The sequence below is a fragment of the Calypte anna genome, chromosome 6 (assembly GCF_003957555.1).
Source record: "Calypte anna isolate BGI_N300 chromosome 6, bCalAnn1_v1.p, whole genome shotgun sequence".
NCBI lineage: Eukaryota > Metazoa > Chordata > Aves > Apodiformes > Trochilidae > Calypte > Calypte anna.
In genome coordinates, this window is record NC_044252.1 from 28,921,268 (window position 1) to 28,947,627 (window position 26,360).

The window sequence follows — 26,360 nt, forward strand, 5'->3', positions numbered from 1 at the left end:
CATCTTAATGATACAATTTGAAATATCACAGGACTAAAATGACCAGAATTTATTATCTCTGCACTGCATAAGCACGCTGTCTTCTTGACAACTGTTCAAATTTCTCATCAATACTAATGGCCAGATAGTTTCTAAAGAAAAACACAACCCTGAATAATATCACGACCTGATCATTTTTCAGCCTCCTGCATTCCCGCAGAACCAGCTAACCCCAAAGGAGCTAAAGCAGATGTAGTAAAATGATTTGTCATTATAATAGCTTTTCATAATTAATAGAAGATCTGTGTTTATCAAAATTAAGTTCCTGTTACATACACTCCCTTCCCATCCCCACCCTTTGCCTGGTAAAACCAGATCATCAGTTTTCCTCTAAAATTCTACATTGCCAAGACCAGAAAATAGGGGATTTGTATCTAGATAGCTTATTTCAAGTAATTACTGCAAGAAGGCCAAGGTTTTGTATACAATAATGCTTCTATACAGAGAAAGGCAGCCAAACCACATTTTGTTTTCAATTAAATTCTGGACAAAACACTGCAGCATAAACACACAGCTATATAACCAGTCAAGATTTCCACAATCATGCATCTATTTCTGGTTATTTTGTTGAACACATCACATCAAATCAATTTGTTTATGGTTATAGGGCACAAATGGCTGCTGGGCAGTGAAACAGCAGCTCAGTGTCACATCTAATTAGAGGCACCAAGACAACAGCACACCTAGAAGCCAGATTTTCATACTGTTACCATTCATCACTTATAAAAATTGCCACAACTATTAAACTGAAAAAGATCTTTACACCAACCAAGTCAAATACTGACAGTTCACTTTGCAAAAATAAATCAATACCTCGCTACATTTGCTTTGCACTTGAAAAACATTCCAGGCTTTCTTTTTCCCCAAGCCCACATCAAGATCACTTCGTAATTTCTCCAAAGAATGATTTAGAAATTGGACATCAGCTGTAAATTGGGATCAACACCCTCTCCAACTTTGCAGCCTCCGTTCTGTAAATGCTTCATGAAAATCCAAAGGTCTGAGATTTTCCTACAGTGGTTTTTGGCTTGGAAAGGGCTGTATATAAAAAGGGCTGTATATAAAAGTTTTGCAGTTTGCTCTCCATCTAATCAATGTAATCATATAACTGGCTAACCAAAATATATAGGTTTTGGCTACATTTAGATTTCTGAGTGACAAGGAAACAGAACTACTTAAACCAAGAGCCAAATGTCTTCCATTTGTAGGCTACGAAAGAACTTTAATAAAATGGATGTTAAAAAAAACCCACCAAACAAAACACACTTAGCTATGCCACAAAGATTTCTGTTAAATGTTGGAGACTGGGACTGTGCATTTTCACAAGGCTGAATCACAATTCTGGGAGAAATCTTTCCAATAATTTACCTTCCCCCATGGATTTCTGGAGGTAGCAAAATCTATGAACTCTCCAGAAAACCATTTTAAATGTTAAACCCCTAACACTGAAGCATGCAAAAGCACGGAAAGAAAGATACTTTTTCAAAGACAGCTTACAAGGAATCAAAGGAAAAAGAAATTACAGGAGGAGCAGGACACTACTCATAAGAGAAGTAAAAATTCAATAATTTTGACTGGTTATTTTGAAGTATTTTCTGGCTCAGGGAAGTAATATAACCTATTCCTCATTTCCCTGTCACAAGGTAAATGAAAAAATTACTAGGAAATTATGTCAAGCTTTAAAACTTCCTTTACTTCAGCACTAACTACAAGTTCATATATTCTGGTTTTATGCTGTACTATTATTTTTAAATTAGCAACAGACCTTACTGATACCTAGTGAAGCATATAAGAAAAATACCCAACAGATTTCATCATGCAATGTGTTTCTCTTTTCCCTTCCCCTTTCTGTGCCATCTAAAACAGGGCTTGCTTGAGACCCTGACCAATGACCTTAACCAAAGAATTTACAACTCACCCCTTTAATTTAAAATTAACAAAGAATTAGTTAATGCTATAGACTGACTGATAAATACAGACCTATATATTAAAAAAAATTAATCGTGCCAAACCAGGTGTGTGGGGCAGAGGCACACACATGGCAGAAGCTGTCCTTAAGCAGATCTTACTTTTTTACCTTAAGATGGTAAATAATTCTCTTTCTACATATTAGAGGGATGGAATCTGCATCAGTTCTGGAAACACGAGTTACTTGTTTTGTTAATTTCTTACGTATGAATAAGTCAGTTAACTTAGTAATTTGAATGAGTTTTATCACCAAAAAAAAAAAAAAATTGCTTTCAAGGAGTTGATGAGAACATTCTGTGTGAAGTAACTGGAGTCCCTGGTATCAGACCACAGCACAATACTTTCTTGACCATCACTGTAAGGCTGTTGGTGGAGAAGCCCAAAAAAGTCAGTATTTAAAAGTGGCATGTTCAGTACAAGGTTTTCAAAGTCTGAATATTTCTCCTTTAAATTAATACTTTTAAAAATATTTCATTTGAAAACCTACAGGTTTTAAGAGACTTTTCTGTAGAAAAAAACCCCCACAAATGTGCATTGTGTTGACTAAATACCTTACAATAAAATATAAGTAAAAAAGATTAAATATCTTCTACCATAGCTTCAGGATACAAAATTATTAATTTAATCATTAATTTGCTTAAATTTGTTATACAGGCACTTAACTCCCACCATAGCTCATGAGAACAAGAGATGTGTTAACTCAAAAAAAATTGTTTGCTTTTACAACCTCTGCAACACACTAAAAAGCCTATGAAGAGAGTAACTGAGAAATTATATTCAGACTCCAGAGGAAAAAAAAGGGGTAAAACCACTGAATAATGTAAAGATGGGGAGGGAAAGGAGGATGACCTCCTGATTATAAAAACTTCATTAATTTACATCAACTGCCAAAATCCCAAGGCTTATATTCAGATTTCAACTACCTATTTGTGTACACTTTTACACTTAGGTAGGGACAGCCATGCATGTATTACAATATATTCAGAGGAAGGTATGAGGAATTGGCTTTTCTTTTCTGAGAGAAAAAAAAGTTATTATTCTTCTTCCTTCAGGAATGGTAGGTTAACCATTGCTTTAATATTTTGGGTTTATGCTGTGGCATAAACCTTTAGAAAAAGGTGACCTTTAGAAAAATCACAAAATCAGGTACTCTATTGACAAGAGAATTAATACTCCTGGACTCAACATTTAATGGGACATAACACTTAAAGCTTACCCAGTAATCTGTAGGACTGCCAGACGCCACCCATCAGAAAGCACATAGCAAGAAAAAATAATAAATAAATCTGTCTTTCAAATAGATTAAGAGGAAATATTCCTTTCTTGAGCTAGTATAATTACCAGCTGAGTGAAGTGACTCCCTAATAAAATTTAAAAATAAAAAATAAGAAAGAGTACTAAAATACAGTGTCAAAGATTTGGTTTCTGATACAGACAAAAGAGCAGGAAAAGGAAGGAATTGCTTGCACTTCTCCTATTATACTGAAAAGGAGGTCCAGGATACATTCCGTCTATACCTATACAGCATCTTTCCCTAAGCTGCTCATCCTGCAGCCACAATATTCCTTGCTTCCCTCCTACTGTAGTATTAAAATATTTCTTTCAGCATTTGAAGAGTTAGACAGTAGGTTGGGAGTTTGGCAATATCAAAAAAGATCTCTTTGCTCCACTAAATTGTTTTTTGAATGTGCAGAAAAGTGTATCCACAGAAAAGTGTATCCACAGAAAAGTGTATCCACAGAAAACATTTCCAATGCCTTTATAGGTTTCTGCTTCCAGCTGTCAAAACAAATCCAGGAATGAAACTAATTTCTGTAAAGTGAATCGTGTGTTCTCAGACAGAATCAGAGTTTTTATTTTCTGGTACATCGGGTTTACTTTCATTCCAATTACTAGATATGACACAATATTAATTACTTTTTAAAAATTACTTCCTCCTAGCAGCTATTTTTAAAGCTCAAGAAATAATTACAATTCTTGGGTTACCTCAATCACACGTAACCAGGACTGTAGTTCCTATAGCACTTCTAAACATCAGTCAGCAAGGCTCTGAGTGACAGTGGCAGCCAAGGCTGTTCCTACTTATTACAAACATTTTAGAATATATGTTATTGCAGACTCTTTTCCAATAGTTACAGCTTCCAAGAACTGTATTGGAAATAGAAATATTTATCAAACCTGGCAAAAAACCTGTTTAAAATAGAATTCTTTGCTCAAACATTGTTTGCAAAGAATAAAAATCCATCACAGATGATCCCATGTTTTGACTAAACACCCATTGTAGCCAGACTGCAGACGTTTAAGAAGTGAATCAAAACCATCACATATTTACTACTTTCTCCCTCCAGCAGGTCTGTAAGCCGAGGCAAAGCCTTGATGCAATTTTATTACAGAGTTTTTAGGCTCAGGCTGCCTCCTGTCTGGAGTGCCTGCAACGCAGAGATATTTAACTCCACCTGAAGCCATCTGCAGAAACAGTTCTAGACCAAATCCCTCTATTTATAATTTTCTTTTTTATTTAACTAGTGGAAATTAATTCAGATAGCTCTGCTGCCCTTTCTCCCTGTGCAAAAGTACAGTCTGTCATGTAGGATTTAGCAGAAAAAGAAATGAACCACCAGCACTGCCTGGCTGGCAGGGGCTCCCTGAACAGGGTCCTCAGCAGCCTGAGCCAGGTTAGCCCTGACCTGCCTGGAGTTGGGACCAGGTTATCTCCAGAGGCCCTTTCCCTTCTAAACTACTTTGATTCTAGTCTAATGACCAGGCAGATACCTTGTCCAGATATAATTTAAATGTTGTTTAGAAAATATGTATTTTTAAAGAAATGCTTGGAATAGAGCCAATTTTTCTGCTGAAGCCAGCTGCTTCATGTTTCTGACATGTGTACAACTGCACGTTTGCTGGAAGTTTCTATAACCCGTAGATAACATACGTTAATCAGGCATTTTTAAGCATTCCACACTTGCCAGATGTTTAGAACTACTCTACTCCTATGACCTTACTGCTCCTGTGACTGTTGGTAGTATTGCTCTTGTCATACATCCCCTGCTCTCTGATGCAGTTGATTCATCATCTTGTCTGGTTTTCTAACCTAATAGCCATTATTTACTCTCCTTTACAACTAATAATTGTAAGACATTACATCTTTAAGAGCTACTTAGAGAACTGGTTTGGTTGAGTAACACCATTCCTAGGCCCTACGGGATTTTTCTTACCTTACTTTCAAGGAAATCCTGGCTGTCTGAACCCTTTTTCCTGAGCACCTTCTTGTTCCTTGCTGAGGTGGCTGCTCACCCAGAAATCCTTTTTCTGTGTCCCTCCTAAGGTCCTGTGCTCAAAGTGGATTTTCTCTCATTCATCTTCACATTCTCACCAGCCATGAAACAACCACCAAACTCACCCCCACCTCCCCCTGGCCTCCCTGTACTTTAATCCTCATCACAAGGCAGAGAAATTGGAAGCACCCTCAAAATTCTCATCAGCTCTCAGCACTTCACTCTTCTCCAAAACAGAGGAACAGTCCAGAAACACAGCAAATGGTTACCAGGGCAAGTGCAACTGCTTCAGTTTTAGGTACTAATCAAATTAGACAGAGGAACAGATTCACCTGCACATCATCACTACCCGTCCATTTCTTTCTCCTCCATTTTGAACAATTCTATGGGATTTAAGTTGGATGTATTGGATCCATCCTGTCTTGCCCACAGTTCCCTTCTCCCAGATACTTTACAGACAGCTAGAGCCCTCCAAGTCTTTTTCTCCTGTTCTTTCCATGATCCTCTCCAGCCCTTTACACAAAACAACTTTTGCAGCAGCCTCACGGCACAATCCAAACCCATCCACACAAGCAGCCAACCTCCTGACCACCCCACAGGAGGTAAAGTTTAACCCAGGCTTCAACAGTCTCTGTTATTTCTTCACTACACCCCCCTAAACAGAAAAATAACAAAAGCTTGGTGACCTTTTGCAGACAGATCTCTCTGCCACACGCCAAGACAGTAACAAAATAAATCTCCTATTTTTTTTAAGTTTACTTGAGAGAGAAAAAGAGGTAAGAGCTGCAAGGCAGCCAAAACCAAAGATAGAATTTGCAAGTCATGTCCCCAGCCCCCAGGCTGCACCCCTTACTAATATAAGGGCAGTGTGGTATGCACGTCCTCTCTCCAGACTGTCTTGCATTTATTTCTATTTACATGTCCATGGAGAGGGCTGCTTTATCTACAGTTTATATACATACATCTCACATCCAAAATGGATGAGTAAATGTATGTTTTACATGAGTATGTACAACATCTATCAACACCGTTGTCCCATGCTTTTCATATTCCTTAAGAAAATGCTATGTAACTTAAATCCATTCTGACTCCACATTGCACAGAAGTGAACAGGAATTTATCATTTAAGCAAGTAACTTGTTACACACTTAACTAGTTCAATGCAATCTGTTTAAAGTGTATTTTTGTCTACTTATCAAACGTGCATCTGATTTAAGGTCAGTGGAAATTACTGGTATGAAAGGGGGAGAGATTACACTGGAGATGGACCTCATGTCTGTGTTATGTAGTTCTGAACACTGAAATCCTGTGCTCACTTGTAATTCTCATTGTTATATAAAGTGATTGTAATTTTACTTTACAAGTTTCTTTACAGCCTATTCTTAATACACTCCCACAGATGTGTGATTTAACTACCAAGGAACCTAGAAACAGATTTCTGCAACTGTTCTCATAAACATCATCTTTGTATTTCTTTACTATTTTGGCTATCACTGGAGCTGTAAGCAATGATGAATTTCAGATAAGCCAAGCCAGATTTCTCAGGAATCGTTTATTGTGTCTACAAGTATCTATATTTTTTAATGCTTGGCCAACTTTTTGTCCGTGAGACTTCCATTTAAATTTAACAGAAGAGCACCTAGTGATGTTTTTCATTTTATATATACATATATACAAATCTATATATATTAAGTGCATATATTTATATACATGCACAACTCATCTATAAGTATCAATATATATTTATGTATTTCTTTAGATATGAAAAACATTATGGTTGTTTTAATAATTTATATTAAAAAAAAATAATAAATCCTTTAATCCTTTCTGCATATCCAGCCTCAGATTTCTAAGAGCTATTTTTTTGGCTGTATTTTCTTCCTTCAGCTAGGGAAAATATAGAGCTTCAATTAACATCAACTCTCTCTGAGGGTACACAGACATGATGCTTGTTCCAAACTAAGAACCTAAAAATGGAAACAGATGACGCAAATTTAGATCTGCAGATATTGACTTCTGGTTAAAACATCTGTAAAGATACGAATGGTTCAAAGACTCTATTTTATCTTAACAAAAACTTAAGTGGAGGCAGCCTTTTAAGAGGCTGCATTAAGGGAAATACTCCATTTTCTAATGGTGATTCACTACCAATTACTTCCAATATGTAGGTGTTCTTTGCAGAGCAGCAATTTGCTCCATCTAACCTTAAGACACTGGAATGCCCTTTTAGTCATTTCATTTGTATGACAGGAATCAGCAATTCCAGTTCTGATCCCCAAGGCTTTTCCAGGGCAATTGCTACACTGCCCATTCATATTACTTTCTCATTTCTGCCTTCCATAATTACAGAGCATTTGGAGAACACATACAATGCTTGCTTTACAAAATGCCTGCTTTTTTTTTTTTTTTTTAATTACAGAAAGTATTTTAAAAGTACTTGGTCACCCTTAAGAAAAAGCAAGAATTGCTTATCCTGCACTAATAATTACCCAAACATGCACTTTTGCTCACAAAGATTTCACTCCTGCTGTTCCACAGACATAGAATAGCCACAGTAGTATTTTAACTACTGAAAATTATAATGACAAGAAATAAGATGTTTCAAACACCATTCTTATTCATCCGTGCTGCCTCTGGGTGTTGAGCTTTACCCTACCAGGCCTACAAGAGACTTGTAACACTGAGACAAACATCTAATTTCTGCTTTAGCTTATGATTGAGGAGGGACAAAGGAAGAAAAAGACCCTAACAGTCATTTTGAGATAATGTTCAGCTAAATAGTTACATTCAAGGAAGGTAAGACATGACATATGTAACAACACTGCATTACCTCCAGTCCAAGATTCTGAACTACTTAAACACATTTGACTTCATCAAAATAGCTACATTACATAAAAGCATGCTCAGAAAAAGGAATTCCTCCCACAAAATTAAAGGCTTTCTTTGCAGTCACTCAATAGCTTTTATGCCTGTATTTTGACACCTGAACTGCAAAATTTAAGACCACCAGATCTCAATTATTTGTGCTATATGAAAATTCATTTCTATCCCATTAAGAAACAGAGGTTCATTAGTAAAATCATTAATAGCAATAATTACCATACCATATATTATTAAGGATACTTTAAGAAATTCCTGATAATGCTTTTGTTGCAATTGTTGATTTAGCTGGTGTAAACACCAAAATGAGAATCAGAACCAAGGAGCTGAGATTTCATCTATTAATGAGAATGTTTATACACAAGACACCCAGTGAAAAGAAAAACCAAGGGGTCCAATGCACTCTGCCCTATAAGCTCTGCTTTTCACACACTGCCTGAGCACCACCATTCTGCCACTGCTTCCCACATTTTCATACCTTTCCTTTCTAGCTCACTCTTTTCAGGAAAATCTTAATTTTTCAGACTTACACCAAGTTCAGTCATACTTGAAAAGAGGGGTAAATGATCTGAAATATTACTGGGTCCAGAGTCCCTTTCAAAGACTCAGGAAAAATAACTGCATAAATCAAATGGACAAGAGGGAAAATATATCACTGTCATTAACTTCTCACTGGTGTATCCATTTAATTGAATTATACTTAAATGTTCAAGAAGAGCTGAATACTTTCTCTTCTAAAAATTCATCAGCATAGAAAGGTAACTGTGCCACTTTCATGACTTTGATCAGTCAGGAGGAGGTCACTACCACTCAGTTTTAGATGGCACAGCTCAGCAGCCCAATACACACCACTGGGTTTCACTGTGGCTCTTTCATTTTGCCAAATGAGTTACTAAAGAGCTGATATTACACCTAGCCTAGTTATGCCTTTTCAGACTATCAAATGAAAAACAAAAACTTTCCAGGAGACCAATCTGAAAAAGGTTTACTTTAATCTTTCATACTCTTAGTCATTTGGCCAGAAACTTAAGACTGTCGAATCTCCAAAATCAATCTGAAAACTTGCACTTAAAACAAACAAATAAAATACCAACAAACCAAAACAAAAACATGAAAATCAAAATAGAAACAACAACAAAAAATCCTACTATAAATAAATTCACTCCTCCTGGACATTTATTAGCACACAAACACTCCCTACTTCTTCAGTACAGCCCATAGCAGAAACAAGCAGTAGGACAGATAAAACTCAGCAGCAGCATTTGCCATACTGCAGACATACAACTCTGCAATAGGATTTAACAAAATACTTTAGAAAGTCATTCCAGAAATATACTGAATTACCCAGAAACCACTCTGTTTACTCTGGTCAATAAAACACTGTTATCTCTCTTACAATAGGCCATACTGTTTATACACACAAAGTTACCTTTCATGCACCAGCCATCTATTTATTTAGCAAGATCAGCTATCACTCTAAATCAATTTCTTTGCAAATGAGAAACACAGCTGCTGTAAAACCTACTTAAAACTCTTTCCTGCTTCCAATATTTGGACATGCAGCAGAACAGATGACATGGAAAAAAAAAAAGTCATCAGCACCAGATCTAGTGACACACTAACAGGGTGCCAGTGTTAGCTTTCACAAGGGTTTTAAAGGAAAAGAGATCACTTAGTGTCTCCTTAACACTTTTATATTTTTAATATAAAGTTAAAAAATGACAAGAAAAGCTCACAACTGCTATTCAAACTGGGTACTGCCAGGAGGATATGAAAGATGAGCAACTAAAAGGTAACTCAAATAATCTGTACTGAGCTTGTTATTACATGAATAAACTTCAAGGAAAAAACACACAGGGAAAATGAATGTTGCTTATCAGCTCTGTAAAATGCATGTAAAGAGCAGAACTAATCACCAATCAAGCTGGAAGTTTTCTATACATTTTTTCCTAGGACAGTCACAGAGGGAGGTTTTACAAAGGTGAAATCACAGCCATTTTAAATGACTGACCAGTCAGAAAGAGGTCACTGCCATCCTTTCCTGGGATACAACACCCTGCACAGTATCACCTGGGAAGACCTCAGCTGAATAGAGAGCATCAGCAATGGCACCTGCATTACTACTTGGTTACAAAATCTAATGGAAATTTAGACTGGAATTATGTGACTTCAAAAGAAACTTATTTCACTACACGAGACAAGTACCTGGCTTCAGAAGAACTTCTCTTCCTAAGTCTGAGTACCATGGATGAGTTCTGTTGGCAGCTCTTCAGAGCTGGGGATGGGGAAGTGCAAGCACACACACAGCTACATTAAGCCCTGCTCTTTACAGATCCTTCTCGTTCAGGTTATTTTATGCATTTATCTTTTCATCTGGTATTTTAAATTTGAAACTCAGCAAGTCAGATTCGTTGCAAGCATCAATCTCTGCAGCACTCTGGAGGGGAGAGTAGGGTGCTGGGGGTGTGAAACATGACAGCTTCAACCTTGGACTTTAGGAGAAAGAATGTGCATGGAAAGGAAGCTGCAGGCTTGGTTGCAGATGATGCATTTAGTGCTGTCTGCTGCCAAATGCAAACACGCACCAAACTCTGCTTTCTGCCCATCTCAGGTGAGGGTATGCCCACCTCAGGCTTAGCTTCTGAAAGATTTATAAACAGGCAAGAAGTATCAGGCTAGTCTGTGAATAGTGCAATGCCATCTGGTTCTAAACAGCCATCTCAATATCCATGTGCTAAAAAAACCCCACAGTTTGTGAGTTTTCTGTTGGGTTTTGTGTGGTTTTGTTTTGGTTTGGTTTTTTTTAATGGTGGTACTCAATTGTCTCTGAGCAGTGAAGAGCTACAGTGGATTTTCACAGAAGGTCTTTCATTAAATCACAGAAAAGCTTTCTGAAGCCCCAAGTCAAAAGCTTAAATGTTTAGGATGAGTCTGAAAAAATCCTGATGGCCTTCAAGTTTATTTGAAAGACGGATTACAGAACATTATGTAAGGCACAAATCTCAGAACTATTCCCCATTGTATTTACAAATATTACCAAATTTTACAAGATCATGAATTTTCATAAAAAGTGACATTTTCAAAAAGCTTCTCTTACTTTAATCCTCCTCCTTTCTTTTGACAGGATTAAATGCTGAAATGGCAAGCTGTTAAATAAGCACACTGAAATGCCAACTGTGAGGAATTTCACTCCATGTATTTACAAATTACAGTTTCACAGTTGCTTTAAATTTTGACATTATAGCTTAGTATCTTCAGGCAACTCATTTCAGAAGGTGCTGGATCTGATTTACATTATTTCTCATTTTAAATTCATACATTACAGTACTGCCATACCTTTAAGTTTCCCTTAAGCCCAGATAAAAGAAATTTAGTTTTATGAAAGGCTGAGAGATATTGCTTTGTTTTTATAAACAGGTACCAACCATCCTCCCTGCAGCAATTTCAAAGTTACCATTAAATTTGCCTATAAAGGCCATATCCATCAAGACAACTTTACCATAGAATCATAGAATCATAGAATAGGCTGGGTTGGAAGGGACCTCAGAGATCATCGAGTCCAACCCTTGATCAACTACCGCCACAGTCACTAGACCATGGCACTGAGTGCCATATCGAGTCGCTTTTTAAATGTCTCCAGGGACGAAGAGTCCACCACCTCCCCAGGCAGCCCGTTCCAATGTCTGATCACCCTTTCCGTGAAAAAATTCTTTCTAATAGCCAATCTGAACTTCCCCCGGCACAATTTAAGACCATGCCCTCTTGTCTTTTTGAGAGTTGCCTGGGAAAAGAGACCAACCCCTGCCTGGCTCCATCCTCCTTTCAGGTAGTTGTAGAGAGCAATGAGGTCTCCCCTGAGCCTCCTCTTCCTCAGGCTGAACAGCCCCAGCTCCCTCAGCCTCTCCTCATAGGATCTGTGTTCGAGTCCCTTCACCAGCTTGGTTGCCCTCCTTTGGACCTGTTCAAGGACCTCAATATCCTTCTTGAACTGAGGGGCCAAACTGAACACAGTACTCAAGGTGTGGCCTTACCAGGGCTGAGTATAGGGGCAGAATCACCTCTTTGGACCTGCTGGTGACGCTGTTTCTGATACATGCCAGGATGCCATTGGCCTTCTTGGCCACCTGGGCACACTGCTGGCTCATGTTCAGCTTCCTGTCAATCCAGACTCCCAGGTCCCTTTCTGCCTGGCTGCTCTCCAACCACTCTGTCCCCAGCTTGTAGCGCTGCATAGGGTTGTTGTGGCCAAAGTGGAGGACCCGGCACTTGGCCTTGTTGAAGCTCATCCCAAGAGAGCCTCTCATACCAATAGAGGTGGAGGTCATGGCCTTTAGACGTGTTCATATACTCATGCACAAACACAGAGTGCAATATTGAAAGAGAGTCACTGGTCTTCCCCTCCAGTTACTCCAGTGTGGACCACAATGTTCAGAGTCAATTGGAGAAAGCATCAAGCAGAACTCCTGAAAGAAAGGGGGTGGGATGCTCATCTTAATTCTGGAAGTATTCTATCTTTAAGTAGATCCTAGGGGCTACTACATGTGGCGTTTTAGGTGAAAATTTTTACTTTGCAGAACTTGAAGTTTCTGCAGTGCTAAAGGTAGTAATTTCAGAAGGGCTTTAAAAAGAATTAAAAGCAAAACACCACCAAGAAAAAAGCCCCAACACTTTCTATCTTTAGAAATTCAAAACTCTAGCTATTCCTACAGTACCACCTCAGACAATGCATTGAAACCAAAATTTAAAGGTGTTTCCTCGTATTTTTCTTACATTATCCAATTTGATTCTTTCAAGATCAATAATGATTCTCTTGTGCACTTGAATTTCTATAAAAAAGACTTAAGAGAGAACTTGGAAAGGATACATTCTGTTTTGCAATTGAAAACCTCTCCACCATTACATTACCTTCATACAACTAATAAAAAGCACAAAACCATTTAGAGTTTGTCCATGCTTCCTGGGTATAAAAGCAGCAGAAGATACCCATCTATTTGCAGTAGTTGTTTGTATAAAACTAATTTATCTGTCAGGGAAATCAATACTTAAAGGAAAGGCAACACGACTGCCAAGTTATGCAGAGCAGTTTGTAGGAACAAGATTCTCATTTTGATACAGCTGTACTTGATTCATTATTCTATACTGTGCTGCAATCAAAGAAAAGTGACAGTGCTTGCCACACTCAGGACAGCCAAGCATCCATAAAGCAGCCAAGGCATTGCACAGCCAAGGTAAGGGGTACTCAACAGCTGCACAGCAACCTCAGGTCTCTGCTACTAACACTCTGAGATCATTACTATGTCCATTCTTCTACCACTTTCAAGGAGGGCAGTCTGTATTTTCTTTTTATTCATAGAGCAGCTTCAGTTTCTGCTGAAAAATGACATTATGTTTTCACAACACTACACAAGAAGTGTTGGCACAAGTAAAGTCAGCAAGATTCTCACCAGATGTAACAGGGTCCATAGAAGCAGATGAGCTCCAAGGAAAACCAGAACAATCCTTTATGCTTGCAGAAATCAATGTGGTATTGCTAACTGGCAGCTCAGTGGTCAGAAATGTTCACATTTAGAAAATATTCCTAAACATTTCACACCCAGCCTGGATTTACTATTTACAAACATGTATCTAACTCTTTAGACATAGTTAATTATTTAGCCATAGAACACCTGTCTAGTAATCCAATGCTGCTAATGCTAATTACTACATCCTATCCATACATAATTAAGTTTTACATTGCAATGTAGTGATTAAAGTTAATTCCACCAGCATGTACTGCTAATGAAGATATTTAGGAATGTTTAAATGTCACATGGGGAAGTGCCAGACAACCCCTCTCTGAAGTCTTATTGGTGTTTCAGATTCATTTGATAAACATTTGAGACACCTTTGTATTAAAACAGACACTTCAATAATTCCCTTGATATCTTCAATAACAGGGCACCTTTTTTCAAAACCAATTTTGACACCTCCTAATACTCTCTAAATAATGAGATCAGATTAAAGCCTCGCCAAAATTCATTATGGAGTATTAAACCTGTCTAATCTATCACTGTTACTGAGATAATAAAAAAATGAAAACACCAGGAAATATAGAAAGTTAAGAGCATTTTCCTCAGGAGTGTTCTGGAACACAGCCTGGATCAGAGCCTGTAGTGTCATGCCCAGGTGAAACTCTTACATATTAGATGCTTTTAAACCAGAATGTTTCTTTCTGCTTTTCATTTCAACTTAAGTCTATCATTTCTTCTCTCTAGCTTCTAAAGTTGTTATTCATTCTAACAACTTCATCTCAAATAATTATTGCACATGTGAGCATTAAAAGGACTTCATATTAGGAAGATACTAAGAATGGAGCCAGCTGCCTTGTGATTAACATTGCATTAGAGCTAAAAAAAAATAAATCACAATTAATGCTAATGTAAAATTTTTGTTTAGAAAATATCACCTTGTTTTTTCTTTATAAGTTCCTATTTAACACACTGTTGCAATTTCTCAGAAAAATAACTAAATTCCAGTGTTAAGTGTGTTAGGTCCTTATGTCTTTGACAATTCTCTTGCCACCCAGTGAGATGCACTAACACTTGGTAATTTACCTTGTATATTTAACCTGATTTCCTAAGGAAAACACACTTCCTTGATTTCATAACATCTTCTGAATGTAAATTGAAAAGCAAAAAGTAGTTTTGCTTATTTTCAGTTTCTACTCTATTGAGATTTTTCAAAAGCAGGATCCTAAAATCAGGCCACCTACCCAGCGTCCCAGAGTTCAAGGTGGTTGAGCACAGATAATTCTTTATACCAAAGCCGAGCTAGAAATGCAGGAACTCAGATCAAGGGGTCCCTGCTCTCTGGCAGTGTTTGAACAATGCTTAATGCAGAACTGCCCATAAATGCATAGAAAACACTTCTGTACACTGCAGACCAGATTTCAAACAGCTTAAAAAATTTTAAAGACCTGCCATTTCATTTTAGATGCTGAAACAGAAAAGAAATTCTTGAGAATCCCATCCTGAGTACTTTTCTTTGCTCTCAAAAAGCCATTCCACCCTCCATCAGTTTAGCCCTACTGCCATCTGCTGTCACAAACACACTGCTGCCACGCTGTCTGAAAAGTGCTTTTTCTTTCCTCTTCTGCTGCTGAAGCATAAAAGGATATATTCCAACATTGCTACTCACAATTATCTAAGAATTAGCACAAAGTAATTTTTCCAGTGAAGCAAAATGGAAAACCAGTGTACTGTCACCTTCACTGCAAGAGCATCCACCCTGCAGATCTGACTCATACATTGCTTATCCCAACCAAAAGGTCATTCACATCACTAAGTATCAGCAAGACTGGGGTCCAGATCCCAAAATTCAAAATTATGGGGTTTTTTTTGTTAGTTTTGGTTTTGTTTGTGTTGATTTTTGTTGTTTGTGTTGATTTTTGTTGTTGTTGTTTGTGTTGATTGTTTGTTTGTGTTGATTTTTTGCTTGGTTTATTTTTTCAATTCTGGCAGTCCTGCTTGTTTCTTGAAAACTCTTTCCATTTATCCTCAGGAAAGAGTTAAGGCTATACGCTGGCCAGACTACTAAGGTTGAATTGCTTAGGTGATCCTTATGCTTATGTGATCATGCAAAGAGGCTTAAAACTTTAGGCTAAAACAAACTAGAAAAAAAAAATTAAAAAAAATTACAAACTGCTGCATTAAACAGATTAAACACAAAGGCCTTGAAAACAAATTACTCAGATCTACCTCCTGCCTAGTGCTTCAATGTCTCAAGTTCAACAAGCTCAATAATGACTCTCAGGACCACCAGAATGCTTCAGTCCACCACCCGTGGCAGTGCCATGCTTGAAGTAGCTGAAATCACTGCTATTCCACCATTCTTCCTCCTTTCCCCCAGCACTGGAGTTATTATGCAGCAAGTCAAGCCCAGGATCTGATTTAGCCAGCTCATCCCCACAGAAACTCCACTGCCTGAGCTAGAAGCACGTAGAGAGGGGGCCAAGACCACAACACAACCCTGGGGAGTTGCTACACCCTACCAGCCCATGAAAAACAGGTAAATCTAACTCATTTTTACATGCATAATCCTGAGCTGCCACTGGTTTCTGTGCTGTCTGGCTGCAGAACCACTTGGAGAAATTCTTCTCTGAAGCATCTCAGTCTGTGCTGAAGCTGCAGACTCCACACTCCTTTCCCTGCCACACTCAGAGGAATTGCAGACCAGGGGTATGGGTTCCTAAAAAAGCACAGGTGACCCTCTACCCTTCCTTCTGCTCTTTCATTTAACTGAGAATCAAGATGCTAAGACAAAAACAGCGACAAAAAAAAGGATTTTTGTCTGCTCGGCCGTGTGATCTTCTTGGCAAAACTTAATGCACAGTAAGCAGAAGCAAGCATCAGAGCATTTGTCAGAAGGAATTTTAAAATCTACAAATGGAATTTAATTGCAGAAACTGAAGGAGATGCTGAAATTCTGGATTCTTGCTGTGCCAGTGGAAAAACAATGCTACAATTCCAGTCAGAGCCACCAAACTTAAGCCAGTTGTGCTCAGAATGCAGAGGATTAAAAACTGCAGGACGCTGATTTTTGTTCCAGTAATTTCTTTGCATGAATCCAATTTTTAACATGTCCTTTTTCAAACTTCTGGGTTTGTTTGCTTGTTTGGTTTCAGTAAGCACATTACTGAACTGCTCAGTCTAAGCCTAGTTCGATTTGATGACTACCACAGTATCTAACATGAAACCCAGAATCTCTTTCATACATTATAACTCTCATTTGGACAAAGAGACAATTCTCACCCACACAGATATAAAAACAAAGACAATTTGTAGGCTGTATGCTGTTGAACTCATCAAGTTTGATAATTTGTAAAAAGTAACTTACAATACCACCAATACCACTACTCTCTGCATTTGCAGACACTTGTAATTTTTTTTAGCAGACAGGGTAGGATTTGTAAGATCTAAAAAAAGTTGGAGATCTATGGCACTTTTCACAAAATGCAGGAGAAAAGGACAAAGTCACACAAGCTACCTCTGATCTTTAACACTCACATCAGGAGGGAGCACACTACTGGCCACTGAAAGACCTGTGAATCTTGCCATTTTCTAAGCATGTATAAAAGAACTATAAAAATGCATATTTTACACTATTAATGCAAGCAGACAGTTGACAATACATTCAAACCAGGTACATTTTCAAGCAAAGTTGTGATAACTGAATGTGTTACACCCATCTGTGTCAGTTCGACAGTGAAATCCTGTGCATTAAAAAGTAAATAACTGGGCTGTTATATATTTTGGGTTGGTTGGTTGGTTGATTTTTTTCCCCCTGCTGTATCAGCCATTTGATTGTTCAAAGAAACACTGTATAGACAATGTAATAAGAGCATAAAACATACAGCAATATGCAAACATTATACCCCTTTTTTACCGTTTTAATAGAACTTCTTGATTTCTCTTCCCAAACATTACTGCTCAGCTCCATTGTGCAATGAACATTTGTTTCTCTTTCATAGGATCCAAACATAAATAACCTGCAATAGAAAAGCCTGTAGTAAGAATTGCAGTACTATGACACATAACCCAGACATCCCATCCAACTCACCACTCTTGGTTATACACTGCTCTTATTATCAATGTGTGCGCACACAGAAGATTCCACAGGCACAGCCTCAGCCAAAGGAAAGACACTGCCACCCTCTAGTGGAAGAACTCCATAAATATCCAATATAACTGCATTTTTAGGGGCCTTGTTTGCTTGTTTTATTAATTTATTTTGGTTTGCTATGGTGTTTCCCTTATTTCATTTTTTGTTGTTGTTTTTCATTTAAAATAACGTGTTCAATCAAAAGACTGATACTTTTTCCATGAAAGAATAAATCAATTTTTTAAAAAGCAACAATAGCCATAAAAGTCTCCCATTCTAGTCCTAACTTCACAATATAGTGCAGCTCTCCTTGGTTTAAGCCAGTGTTACTGTAGACTGAAGTCACAGCTTATTACTGATGTTTTCATTTCACTGAAATCCTCTCATATCTGTGAATTTCTGTAACATTCATAACAAATGAAAGAGTAGTTCTTCGTGCATGATATTCTACCCCAGAAGGATATAAAGCTTTTCAGGTAGATATTGATATTATAAAACAAAAGCAAAAAAACAATAATAGCCTTTAGGCTACAGAACAGCAAAAAAAATATAGAGATTATCTGGCAGTAGCTGGAAGCAGATAAATGTTTTGGAAGAAAAACTTCAAACAGCAAACCTTTCTCTTTCAAAAGAGCTATTAAATTTTAATTCCCCCCTGAAAAAAACTTTCCATATGTATTTGACAAGGACAGTTCTAAGCTTTATTCAACTATATTTTTTGTTATTGTGATGTGCAACATATTTTTATATGATAGACAAAATTTGTCAGAAAAACACATCAATTGTCTGTTTATCTGCATGTCATTAACATCTCTACAATCAGTATTTATAACCAGAAAGTTCCTAGCTTTCCAGATGTGGAGATATATATGAAATATACCTTGAAAATTATATAAAGGTATTGAAAACAACTTTCAACCACAATTAGAACTGGTAAAATTAAGCCAATCCCAAGGGAAAAAAGTATCTCTGGCTATGACAGCTTGACTGGAGCAGAGAGAGGTCAATAAATATTTATTTTCTACATTTCTCTATGAAGAACTGAAGTGATTTTTATCAGAGTGCAAGAATGCATGGGGGAGATGAGAGGAGAAGATCACATCTGGGTTGGGATCCAGTGCCTTTGGTTCAGAGTTGGTGGCTGTGCCCTGTAACCCCAACTTCAGATGGAGGTTTCCATGCTCCAGTAACACACCACAAACAGCAGCTGTCAACCTCATTTCCAGCTTGACCTTCTGCACTCATTTGTCTAGACACTATTGATTTGATTACTGTAAGCAGAAATCCAGCCTCAGAGCCAACTGATGAGGTGCTTTGTCTGGACCAGACTAAGTTTGTTCAAGGTTACTTGAATTGATGAACTCGCACCTTCCTTCTTTATTTTTAACTCAACCTCAACAACTCTCTGTGGCTTTTCTGTTCTGCTTTTGAGTACCAGAGGTTTCTCTCAGTGTCTCATTGATATCAGTTTATTAAAGCTCTTCCACAGCTCATCACTGAGTGAATCCATTCCATCTCCTGATCACCCAGACACACACGAAGAACTTCCCAAGGTTACTTACTGTACCTAAACATCAGCACAGAAGCTATTTAGCTGTCTTATATTGGTGGCAAGATCAAGAATGAGGACAAAAGGTAGCTCAAAACAGGAATAAAGCATACTTTTTATCCAGCACTGTATCATAAAGGTCACAAGAAAAACAATGACCAATAATATTTCAAGTAGGTTATCAGCATCCAACTTGCTGATAGCTCAAGACAGCAAAACTATACAATTAAAGTTTAAAAAGCTTTCATGCTGGAGTTTGAAATTGAACTTAAAAGTTCCCCTTTGTCTTCTGAAATTGGAAGTGTTGCCACACTAAGAAAATTTTTATTTGAATAATATCTCCATTAGCATGCAGAGGTACTGTATGGTAGAACAGCTGCAGATGAAGACTGACATTAAGGTTGTCACAACACATCCAAAACAACTGGTTATTAAATAGATAAATACATCCTACAGATTGAGTTTGTAGATTAGTATGAAAATATTTGTGAAAGACGTAGGAATTCAAGGACACAAAGTGTTTGTCCTCAGATACAGAAGTGCACAGTGCCCGTGGTCACCTCAACTCTTGAGCCAAGCCAAGCCAAGCACTTCAGCAAGTATTTATTCATCTTCCTTTTCCAGAGACTCTAACAAAGCTCTCAAGTTTCCTGGTTTTTGTAGGATGATGTAAAAGTACTGATTTGCAAACTGAACAAGAAGCTGGTATGGGCAAGAAAAGCACAAAACAACCTTCAGCAACACATTATTTATTACCAGGTATATGTTAAAGCACACTGAGTTTATTCCTTTCACAATCCTGCCATAATCCTTTTTTTCAATTGTGGCCTGTTTGCAAGTATTTTAGGGCCTGAAATAAGCCAAATATTTCACAAATGTTAAGAATGTCAAAAGCAGATTCAATATTCACATAAAAGGTGCCACTGTAGCACACTGAAGTCAACTTCAAGACAAAGGGAAAGGAACACATAAAACTCCAAATCTGACAAGCCAGTCTAAGGTATGCTTTGTGGCTTTTTACTAAATAACTATCTTAGGAAAATGTCCTTGTCCACGAAGGTTCTAGTGACAAATGCTAGTTTAGAGAATCCACCTGACAGAGCACTTTAGGAAGAATATTCTTGCCTAATTTATTTAGTTTATAGTGTATCTTTACACTGTATCTTTAAAAAAAAATTAAAAGCCTGTTGGTTTGGTTTTCTCTTTTTCTTAAAAAAGTCAGGCAATAAGAGAAAACAGCATTTTTGCAACAACCACGTTCTGTGATGGTCCTTCACTTGTACAAGAAAGCATTTTCAACAGGTCAAACAAAACATTTGTGAAACAGAATTCCTTTTACACCAAATTTCTTATCCTTTCATTAATCTATTTTTTAAATTTTAATTTTTCTTTCAAGAGACAGCAACAAAAATACTACGGTGAAGCCTGCAAATACAAAAAAACAAGTGCTCAAAAGTGCAAGTATTTGGTCATGTGAAGAATACAAAGAAATTAAAGTAGGTTTTTATGACATACCAAAAGTTTGCTAAATGCTTTATCACTATAGCTTCACCACTGTGCTTCAGACATAAGCAGGAAAAGTAGTAGGAAAGTAGGAAAAGTAAATAGGAAAAGTAGTTACCAGACTAAATGGAATACCATGTCAGTGGTCAAGAACCCTACTCCAAATTCTGTACAGAAGTAGAACAGCTGCTGTATTGAGAGAGAATATCAAAACTTTCTGGGACACTGAACGAAATTAAAAATCACAGAAATTGAAGGTATCTTTCATTTCTGGAATGAAAACTATCACCAGGAAAAACTTTCTGGTGCTTACCAGAAAGCTGAGTGCCAAAGCTGTGTATTTCAGGATGCAGCCCTGCACTGCCAGAGAACTACTGGGAAGCCTCTCAGGCAACCTTCACCCCAGGTACAGTGGTGATGAAAAAAGAAAATTCTGTCATTGTTACTTCCATATATATTATGTATTTCTTCTTTTATAACCAAAATCCTCTTTTAGCTTTTCTTTCATCAATATCTTCAGATGCAAAGTAAGCAAGAATGTGTTATTTATTTCAAGGCCTGGTTAGATGGGGCCTTGAGCAACCTGATCTAGAGACAGATGACCCTGCCCATGGCAGGGGGCTTTGGAAGAAGATGAACTTTAAGGTCCCTTCCAACCCAAACCATTCTATGATTCTACTCAAGGGGGGGGGGGGGGAACTCTGTGGACTGAAGTTTTCTTAAATCAAAAAAAGGACAGGGCAAGTGGAAGGTCTGAGGAATTACCATGGGACCAAGAGGTCAGACATCTAGATTGAGAGCTGTCTGTTGAGACACAGTTTTCAAGTGTGTTTCAAGGAATTTCAGGCTCTACAAACTATTCAGATTTTGTCAGAGGTGAAGCTTACAAGACCTGACAAGCCAGTAACTGCATCCTCTCCTAGCCATATGATAAGCATCTGAGAATTGAAAATTCTGAGAGGTCACCTGATGATGTCAGATGGAGTAGTCTGGCTTCTAAATGTAACAAATAAAAAAAAATAATAATAATTAAAAAACCAACCCCAAAACACTAGTACTATGATGGTGATGTTCCACAGTGTTTTGGGTTCAGGAATGACACAGTCATTATAAAATTACTTCCAAACCAAGAACAACTGCACCCAACTCTGAGGAGTTGTTTTACAAAACAAAAGAACAAACTTCTGGGTGAAACTGGAGGCTGCCTATGAACAGAGATCAGAATGGGTAAAGAGGAAATGGTCTGACTGGCCAAAGAGTAAACAGAATCCTTTGGCACTCCTGAAATAGTCATTGAAATGATATCACAAAACCAGGGACACAGGCAAGCAATTCTGTTGCCAAAATAATCACTGCTGTAGCCCATGCAATCCTTAAAAGCAAAAGAGAATCTTCTGGAAATGCATGGCACTAATAAACCACATTAGGACAGCACACACAGTCATACAAGGATACAGAAAAAAAAAAGTGCAATGAGGAGCTCATATGGTAAAACAAGCAATGAGAAAAGGTTTCAAAACAAGTCTTGCTGAAACCAAGAGTTTAGTTCATAAAGAGCACAACAGCACATGACTAGATCAAAGCCTGAGCACTACTTGGATAAGATCTAACATAAACCAAGAACTGAGAGGTCCAACAAAAAAAAGCCCAAACAAATCAAGAGCCCACAGACCTTTTCTTCAGCCCTAACAAGAATTATTTTCTCTTCAATGAATGAAGTGGATTTTATTTCATGCTACTATCTTGTTCAAGACAAAGAAAATAAATAATGTCTCATAAAAGTTATTTGGATTAATCTAAGTAAGGCTGAATGAAACAATTATTTCTCTTTGCTTACAACAATACACAATAGGATAATTACAACATTTATACTGTCCTGTAAAGAAATTCAAAATCTGGTGTGACAAACAACAAACTGCACAAATAACAGGAGGCCCAGATCAGCTTGTAACCAGACAAAATTCAGAAGAAATGCAACTGAATGTTCCCACACAAAACACAGAAGTGCCTCAGAAACTTAGTGCAACTTTCTTTTATTCATTTACACTTTTAAAAATATGGGTTTTTTTAAATTAGAGCACATTCACAACAACAAAGCTGCTACTTCATGAACCAGAACAGCCATAGTTTTTACAGCCCTAAGAAACACATACATTTGCTTAGTCAAGAATGAGCAGAAGACCACAAAACATACCTTGTACATTCCATTAATGTGACTTTTAGTCGACCTTCTGTCAACAGAATATCCTGGATACTTAAGTCTCGATCTTCGTAGTCATCAGGGGGCATTACTTGAAATGGAAAAAATGGCTTGAACCTGAAAAATACAGAAGAGAAGAGACTTCTCTTAATTTAATTATGTAAATAACACTAATACAGAGAAATAATAATTAAAAAAAGGTAACAGGATTACAATGAATCCTTAATACATCTAAAGAGAAATACTACCAATTCCTACATATTCCTTGATCAAAAGGAACAAGTAGCAGCTACTAAAGTTTTTGGAATGGAGATTGTTTGAGAGGAATATTGTTTGGGTTATATTTACTAATGCAAATAATTTTGAGAAAGTGGAAAGCTGACAAAATTCTCAAATAAGTTTATGATTGCAAATGTGATTTAAGACAAGAGTCCTTCTGCAGTAAAAATCTTAACAGGTCTTTAAGTTTATTTGCATAAAACATGACAGAATCAGAAGGTGAAACTTGACTATGACCCTGAAGTGTAAATTTTTGTGACACTACTGTATACTTGGTGGACTGGTGCATCCAAATGAACACTACACTTTAGTTATACAGATCCATAGAGCTCTTATTTTGTGAAAAACACTGGGTTGCTCTTTTCAGCCAGTCTTCTTGAATTAAAATACAGGTATTCTAAATATTCACCCTTGAGCTTTATTTCCCTCATCACAGCACATGATCCACAGGAAAAGCAGTTCATATCCAAGATACGAAGTGTTTTACACGTTATCTCACCACATAATTCTCTCTTTGATTAGAATATGCTGAGTTCTAAATACCAATTTTATTTTAAGTGATAGTGCTTCAGTGTCAGCCACTATCTGAGGGAAGGGGGGGGAAGAGACTCCACAGCTGCCCCATGGCAAGGGGAGACACACACATGAAATCCCAACAGCAAGGGCACAACCCTGCCAACAAAATGTATCACGGAATCTGCTCCAGCATTTCTACGAAATATGTCAAAAAGCACTTGCAGGGTTTTCCTTCTTTCTGTTTTTATTTATTGCTCTCGTTCCCCAGCACTGCCCCGTGCCTTGCATTCCATCCTCTATCACTGACAGCCTCCCCATGGTTATTTCTGTTGAGAAGACTCAGAAACAGCAGGACACGAGCACCACTGCCTGCAGCATCTATCTGCCATTTCATGAGAAAGGAGTCTTGTTCAGAAGTCCTGTCTGTTCAGTCATCAGAGGCATCTGCTTCTCACACTTGGGGATCACAATATGTTCAGGAAACAGCCAGGCAAATCCAAACTGAGGAGTTTCAGAAATTCAAATAAATAATGAAGCCTCCTTTCACTGCATGCACACTCGAAGGGAGGTGTGGAAGGGAGCTCAGTGCTCTGATTTCAGACACTTAATTTCTCTACAAGCTTCAGCCTCGAACAGAGCCATGAGAAAGACATTTCTTTTGTTCTCCTTGTGAATAAATACAACTCAACACTTCAGCCATTTGCCTGAAATCCAGTTCAAGTTCTAACTTTAATTTGGTTCCAAGTTTCTCCCTCATTAACTCCTTCAAGAAGAAAATGCCTTTGGAATGGATCAAGTAAATGAGTTCAGTTTTAAATACTTTATTAGTTTTTAAATCAGTGTAGGGAAAATATGAAGTTATTAAATCACACTGGCCATACTTTAGGCTTATGTCAAACACCTCAAAAGATCCCTTGTGCCTGTATTCTCTAGTCTAATATTTTATTCATAATCTTCCTTTATAGTTCTTGGATTATTAAAGAAACTGTGTCACAAGGGCATGGAAAATATCACCAAAATAACCCCAGTATTTTCACTCTACAGAACTTGCTGCCACTTCAGGGCTTGGCCACCTCCTCTTGCCATCACCATGCAAACCATTCCATGTTTCTCTCTCCAAGCACAAGCAAGGGTAATCTGTTCCTTTTAGGAATGATTTTTACCCCTTCCAAATCCAGATTTATTTCAGATTTTGTTAGGCAAAAAAGAGAAGAGTTAGGCAAGCACACTGGAAAAAAAAGTGATATTTTGAGTGAATAAATACTTGTATGTTTGGAGGGTTTTTCAGCAAAAATAACTTTTCTATTAGTATCAACAACTGCCCATAAACCTCACAAAATCTATTTTTTTTAAAAAAAAGATACTTTTCCATGAGATTCTTAAACTAATGACCACCATCAGGAGCCTTGCTGAGCTACTGAACAAAGATTTCTGGGAGGGAAGAGCCTATCTAATAGGTTCCCATCATATCTCTGAATTTCTGCAAATGTGAGGCTTAAAAGTCTAGGTATTGACAATCTATACACACCCTTATATATACACCCTAAAAGAGTCTGCAGTCTATTTAACAAAAAAACCAAACCTGGACAAATCTGTTTTCAATACTGAAAAAAACCCCTACAAAACAAAAAAGCAAATTAACAGACTAAAAGATTCCAGGAAGTCTGCAGATATCTATCTATATATCAAACCAAAAATGCCATCTCTTAAGTAACTTCAGAACAACACGAGAAGTACAGCACACACTGCAGTCTCTTGCTGCAGCACATAATGATGAAATGAAGCCATTTTTATTGGTAGATTAGGACAAAGAGTTTACTATAGTTTTGATTTCTATCTTCAGAACACACTTATTTTAATTAATACAATAGTGAATTAAAGAGGAAAAAAAAAAATCTAAACCACCAATGCAGCTCTATGCAATAATATGTAAAATGCTCAAGAGTGTATGCTGGACTTTGTGCTGCACTAGTTAAATTTTCTACAAATATGGGATTAATAAGCAGTTTTAACATCATTTTTAATTGACAGCAAGCACTCATGTTCACATTCTTACTGCTGCAACTCATTTGCCAAATCCTTAGCAAGACACCTAACACACCACCTATTTCCATGGCTGTTAACAACGTAAAAAGATCTAAATATCCCACATTAAATCAGTTCTGAATGTTTGAGTGCCTCTCTGAAGCCTTCTAATTTTGTACCATAGAAGCTGTCTATTTAAGGCAACTTACTGAGAGTTTGTACATTTCCCAAATTAAACACTGGGCATATTATGATTTCAAGTATAATTGAATTACATATTAGGTAAGTGAACCACTGACAGACTGTTTAAGTACAAGATGGCACAAATGTATTTGGAAAGACTTTCCTATTGGGAACTGGTGATTTAATACTGACCCAGATGTAGACAGGAAGTAACAGGGTGAGACTCCATTCCCTTGTGTTATAAAACCCCATAGAGGCAACTTGTAATGCACACCCTCAGCCAAGTCAGGCAGCACCTTCTTCC

The 26,360-nt window shown here is 37.5% G+C and overlaps 1 protein-coding gene across 1 annotated transcript in view; it reads right to left on the reverse strand.

Moving 5' to 3' along the window:
* PDZD8 (PDZ domain containing 8) overlaps positions 1-26,360 on the reverse strand; it is a 57,815-nt gene that overhangs the window by 14,873 nt on the left and 16,582 nt on the right. The window contains exons 2-3 of the mRNA XM_030452956.1: positions 23,048-23,170; positions 17,586-17,688 (exon numbers count right to left, since the gene is read on the reverse strand). Of these exons, the coding sequence (XP_030308816.1) occupies positions 17,586-17,688; positions 23,048-23,170 (226 nt within the window). The remainder of the gene's footprint in view (positions 1-17,585; positions 17,689-23,047; positions 23,171-26,360) is intronic.